The 6327-nt window shown below is 39.4% G+C and overlaps 1 protein-coding gene across 1 annotated transcript; it reads left to right on the forward strand.

Annotated features, from left to right (window-relative positions):
- The first annotated feature begins 1335 nt into the window (after positions 1–1335).
- LOC108993427 (NADH-ubiquinone oxidoreductase 20.9 kDa subunit-like) lies at positions 1336–2083 on the forward strand. Its single transcript, XM_018968346.2, has 2 exons — positions 1336–1612; positions 1717–2083. Exons 1-2 carry the CDS (start codon positions 1459–1461, stop codon positions 1863–1865), a joined length of 303 nt encoding a protein of 100 aa, XP_018823891.1. The 5' UTR covers positions 1336–1458; the 3' UTR covers positions 1866–2083.
- Positions 2084–6327: the final 4244 nt, after the last annotated feature.

Raw genomic sequence — 6327 nt, forward strand, 5'->3', positions numbered from 1 at the left:
CCTCTGGCTCTCCGAATTAACCTATTAATTACCTGAATAATTTAAAAATTTTTTAAAAGAGTAATGTTATATGTAGTCATGGAATACGCAAGCGTCGTGCAGTCATTTTGAAAAAGAGTGAGGTTTACTATTAAAAAATTAATTTTTTTCATGTGGATCATGTATTTATTTATTTTTTTTCAAAACGATTACGCGACGCTTGCATACTCACAACTATAACTATCATTTCTCAATAAAAAAAAATGTTATGTTAATAAGGTAGAGAAATAATAGAGAAATATTTTTTTTTTACTAAAACTTAGCAAATATGATCTTAATTATTATATTTTCAAAGAGTCATGATAATTATCGCAACTTTTGTTTCAAATTTAAAAGATTAATAGATAATTCAGATAAGTATATTGTATTTGGATTTAATAATCATGTTACAAAAATACCGTCCATCGTGTTTACAAGCAGAGCAATATTTTAGGTGATGGTCTTGTTTCAATCAGTAATGATGATGGTAATACGGTAAGCTTCTCTTCGCTTTTACAACTTCCTAAACATATGGTTAGTTTCGTTGTTTTTGCTCGAACAGCTATTCTCAACTTGATCAGTAATACTATTACTAGATATAGTTATGGAGTGAGTAAACATCACACAATCTTTTTTAAAAAAAGTAAGATTTATTATTAAAAAATTAATATTTTATCATGTAGGTTCTGTATTTACTCATCTTTTTTAAATAGATTGTTCAGTATTTGCACATTACACGACTGTAAATATCATTTTTTGTTTAAAAAAATTATATTGATGAAATAAGATGAGTTGGGTTAAGAAATTCTCTCAATCCAACCAACCCCTAGGTGAGCTCTTCGTTTTTATTAGCCCCACCGTTTGGATACTAACACTATCTTAGAATATTTGTGAATATTAATAAAATAATTTATAAAGAATAATGAAATATATGAAAATGATAGTGAAATAGTTTTAAAATATCTAAGAACAGTTGTATTTCCAAACGTAGATTATTCACACCATTATCCATGAGGTCCAAAGATATTAAGCCATCTTTTGTTTTCACAATCATTTTCATATCATCTCATTTTATTATTATAATTTTTATAAATTTTTACACAAGATAAAATAAAAAAAAAATTAATTTTAAAATAAAAATAATATTAAAAATATATTCTAATAATATTTTATTTAATTTTTAATTTTTATTTCAACTCATCTCATCTTATATACAAAAACAAATGAGCCCTAGAAAAAGCCGAACTCAGCCCATTAGGCTCAAGCTTTATCATCTTTTCATTATAAAAGCGGAACTCGGCCCTTTAGGCCCAAGGTTCTATTCTTTCTCGTTTACTGGCATACACAGCCGTCGTTGCGCTTGCGCACAGCGAGTCTGCGAGAGAGAGAGAGAGAGAGAGAGAGAGTGGATAGTGACAGCGTTGTTGAGAGCAGAGAAAGATGAACACAGACATCACAGCGTCGACGAAGCCAGAGTACCCGGTCTTAGATCGGAACCCTCCCTTCACCAAAGTAGTCGGAAACTTCAACTTCCTCGACTACCTCCGCTTCACAACCATCACTGGCGTCTCCGTCACCGTCGGCTACCTCTCCGGTCTCTCTCTCTCTCTCTCTCTCTCTCTCTGGCTCTATCTATCTATTCAAATTGATAGCTTGTGCACGAAATGGAATTAATTTTGTTAATTTTTTGCTAACTAGGGATTAAGCCGGGGATTAGGGGACCGTCGATGGTGACCGGAGGTCTGATTGGGCTGATGGGAGGGTTCATGTACGCGTACCAGAATTCGGCGGGTCGAATCATGGGATTCTTCCCCAACGACGACGAGGTAGCTCGTTACAAGAAATGACGATGATTTCCCGAGAATATTTTTTTACCTTTTTTCTTAGTGCTTTGGAAGAATCTAATTAAAAATCCCCCTCTTTGCAGACAGTATTTCCCCTAATGTTTCTCCCAAAATCATACATTTTGATGATGTTAATAATCAGAATGTTGAATATGTTGTTTTCATATCTATTTGTGCTCTAGTCGCGGTGTTGTTATGGAGTTTCTTCTTTGGGTGATGAATCTGATATTGCTCGAATTTGATGATCTTTGCTGATCCATTTGCTTTGTGTTTTCTGGATTTTCTGGGTTTCTAGGAAACTGCACAGTATAGTTCTAAAAGTCCCATAATTTATCACCCCTGGATGACCTTTATTTTATCGTAGCTTACTAATTTGTTAAGAAGCCCAACCTGTAGTTACCCTAGAATTTTGGAAAGAAAAATGCTACTCGCAACCGCCCTTGGGAAATCCCCGCGGCATCGTGTCCGATGTGGCATATCAACGTCGTCGTTTCACATTTTGCCCATCCCACGAAAAACTATTTTTCACACTATCTTCGTATCTTTTTCTTCTACCTCCACGAAGCCCCATCGTCCTCCACGAAGTCGCCGCCCCACGAAGTCGAGCCCGCTGCAGCCCAGTCTTTGTCTTCCCCACAATCAATCTTCGTGGTCTCCAACCACGAACCCACGGTTCTGCTAAGTCATTGTCTTCGTCTTCTCCGCGAAGCCACTGTCTTCGTCTTCTCCGCGAAGCCACTGTCTTCGTCTTCTCCGCGAAGCCACTGAGCCATGGTTTTGCGAAGTCACAGTTTTGCGATTCCCCTCATTTCTTCCAATCATTTACGAGTTCTTCCGTTTTCCAAAACCCACAAAGCAGACAATAGCTCATACCCAAGAATTAGAGAAGAAATTAGCAAATAGAAGAAATAAAGAGGAATAAAAATCAAGAAAAACCGAGAGTAACATAGAGGGAGAGGAGGTAGGGTGCGACGACAGCAGCTAACTTGAGGGAGTGGGTGCAACGGCCGGCGTTTTCTGGGCAGGTAATGACTACGCGGAGAGAGAGAGCTGGCGCCATGGCTGGCTGCTGTGGCTCACGAAAATCCTCTATTTTTTGGGGGCTGAAACAGGGGCTCACCGTGATGAGTTTGTGAGGGAAGTTTCAGAGGATGGCAAACGATGGTGGCGTTGGTGGCTTCTGCCGTGTGAGGGAAGTTTCTTCACGTTGCTTGGTTGTTGTGCCGTGAGGTGGAGGCCGTATGTGTGTGTTGATGGTGCAGGAGTGACGGCGTGGAGGTGCTTGGTTCACAATTTGCTGGGTTCATGTGCAGCGGTGAGAACGCGGCCTGGAGGTGGGACTGGCTGAGCTGCCGTGCATGGGGTTCCATGGGCTTCGGCTTGAAGCTTGCCAATGGTGACGACGTGGAGGTGCAGCATGAATGCCTCGGACGTGGGCCTACAGTTTGCATGTTTTACGTGAGGCTTGGCTTCGGCAAGGTGGTGCAGGTTGTACATGTGGAGGATGTGCAGTGTGGAATTGTCGTGGTGCTTGCATGGTTGTTTACATGGTCTGGTGCAAGGTGCTGCATGAGTTGGGCAGTGGCGAGATTGCTGGTCTACGGAGGAGTGGTGGTGCTACGTTGAAACCTGTTTTCGTTGGACTTGCGGGATGCAGGGGAAAGATTTATAGACAAAGTAAAAAGAGCAGTTTTCGTGGGGATGGCAAAATGGGAAAGGAGGCCAACTGACTCCTTTTGTCTTCTAGCGAAATGCAAACGACGACGTTGATATGCCACATCGGACACGATGCCGCGAGGGTTCCTCTAGGCGGTTGTCTATAGAAGGACTGTTTTGGAAATCTAGATTCCCGATGTCTGTTTATTCCGTGCAGTTAGAAGAGTGCTATGAGGCTGTAGTTTTTCCCCCTTTCCATTCTTTCTTCTTTTCTCGCTGCAGAGAGGTCTAATCCTAGGGTAGTCAGAAATTGTTATATTTTTATAGTAGATTTTTTGTTTCATGGATTTTGAATTGGATAAAAGATTTACAGCAGATATTTCATAACTTGATGGAATACAAACATTGCATGGTAACATATTGCTCAACAGTTTTTATGGAGTTATTCTTGGAACCAATGGTTCTAAACTGGTAATGCACCAAATGCATATACCTGGAGACATTAGGAATAAATATTGTATTTACTTATAATGTGTTATTGTTAAAATGATAAGCAAGAACCTATGTAATTATCAAGTGTTCTTGTAGCTTCTAGTGTATTTGATGATTCTGTTGGTTCAATGATCAGTAGGCCCTTTAGCAATATTATCTGGTTTGTACGAGAATGTTATAAATTTTGTCAATATTTTGGCATTCCAATTTACATATTTTTGGTTAATTACAACAAGAAATTCCGTAAAACTTTGCTTCCTAAGTGATTGGAAATTTTGAATTGCTAAATGGTGGTTTGAAGTGTACCAGTGTCTGCAGTCATGTTTTGGGTCCTTGTAAGGTCATAAACCCTCTTTCCCGCCTCCATCTTCCTGTTATTAACTGTGCAGTATGTCTAATCACTTCTGGGTTTTATTGTCTCTCCTATTCTTATTTGAGGATTTCACCTTGCGGGCATCTGACTGAGTATGTTTATTTTGGATAAGTGGTCGGTATACTCATTAGAAAGAAAACGTAGCAATTGTTTCATATCATCACATTTTAGCCTTGAAGTAGTCTAGTATTATGTCACTGCAAATTGGAATTCTGAACTTGGGAGTATTGCTGCCGGGCACTTTGTTCAGCCATGCTTTTATGTTTTGTTGTTATAAAGGGAGATAACCCCATACCATCGTGGAGCTGAATTGACGCAAACTTTGGTAGAGCAAGGCGTACAGCAAACCGAAGACTCCCCCCCCCAAAAGTAATTCAGGCCAGAAAATGGTTAGATTTTGGGAGATAATGCATGATTCAACACGCTGAGTCTTTTGAGGAGCCATTAAATAATAAATCTGGAGGTTGATAATGGTGGTGGCTGTAGTATCTGTAGGGAAGGCAGCATAGAATGGGGGTAGGTAAGGAATAGAGATGGCGGAGTTTGGTAGAGAATTAAGGGGAAATCAAGGGTAAAGAGAAGAGTGTGATACGTGGGGGATGGTGAGGAGAGAAATGAGAAAAAAATGGTTCCTCTCTACCATGTGATAAGAATGGGGGAGGAGTAGAGGGAATGAGAGAAGCTCTAAGTTGGAGGAGGGAGGTGGAGGTTAGTTTTGAAGAGGGAGATGGAAGAGATTGAGTGACGGTGGCAGGATAGGCATAGCCAATTTCTTTCTGTTTGGCATCTGTCATTAATTCTTAAAAAGTCTATTTTTCCTGCGGTGGATGAAAAATTATTTGGTCAGTTCAGGTCAAATTATTCCACTGACGTGAAATTTGTGTCAAAAAGCTATTATCTCCATGACGTGAAGATTGTGGAGGCATGTGGAATTCAGCATACAATATAGACCAATAAGATAGTAAAAAACACAAATCTCTCGTTCAACTTTGATGGCAAATAGGCTTGGATTTGTTCAATTTTCAGATTAACCTTGGGTGTTTGCAGAGCCAAATTATCATAAAGATTTTAGTTTTTCCTTGCTTTCCAGCTTGGACTCGATCTATATGGGTTGCATGATCGCAATTGAAGCATCGTTTAAAGGTTATATATGATGGGGGATGAAATACTGAATAATAAGAATATCTAATTTGGAGATCATAATCATTACTTGGGTTTGCTGATTTTATTTTATTGTCGTGGAAACCGGGATGATCACAACGTACGTGTTTATTTGATCAAGACTCGTCTTGTGCTTATTAGCGCGTAGACCAGACCGGTGGATGAACAATTTTCTCACTGTTCATAGTCATGTAAGAGGAAGGTAGGAAAACAATATCCTCCCCAGTGAGACAAAACCCTCATAGGAAAACAATCCAGAAGTTTCCATCCTTCTCTTCCTTTCTTTCCATCGGAATCACTCCCACAATTCTTTTCTGTGACAGTTCTTTTACGCACTCCTCCACCACCCACCCCATTGCATCAGATTTTTCGGATTTATCTCTATTTTTCCTTTGTGTCGGCGTCTGAGCATTTATTTTCAAAGTCACACTTCCTCTTTTGAACTTGTGATTTCATTTGTAGACCATTGGAGATGGTTTGATGACTCTATGCTTGACTGCTGCTAGCCTTTGGAAAAGATCAAAGCTGAAGGCATCACGTTTGGAAAAGTCGCATGTTTGGCACATTGCAAAGGGGCTAAAGTGGTAGCTTTTAATTCAAACTAGTGAAAGCACCATTGTTGACTTATGCAAGTGTGTAACATCATCATGTACTTCTTTAGATGATTGTCATGTGATCACATCGTACAACAAAGTAGTTTTTAAGCAGGTCTTGTGAGCTTATCCATTTTGCAATCTTATCATTAGCTATTCTTCTCTTATTTATGTTCCTTATTCTTGGTGT

This window comes from Juglans regia, chromosome 4 (genome assembly GCF_001411555.2).
Source record: "Juglans regia cultivar Chandler chromosome 4, Walnut 2.0, whole genome shotgun sequence".
In the NCBI taxonomy this organism is placed as follows: domain Eukaryota; kingdom Viridiplantae; phylum Streptophyta; class Magnoliopsida; order Fagales; family Juglandaceae; genus Juglans; species Juglans regia.

Coding starts and splice junctions, on each gene's coding strand:
- LOC108993427 (XM_018968346.2), top strand. CDS start 1,459: ATGAACACAGACATCACAGCGTCGACGAAGCCAGAGTACCCGGTCTTA. Junction 1,613..1,716: donor CACCGTCGGCTACCTCTCCG/GTCTCTCTCTCT, acceptor TTTGCTAACTAG/GGATTAAGCCGGGGATTAGG.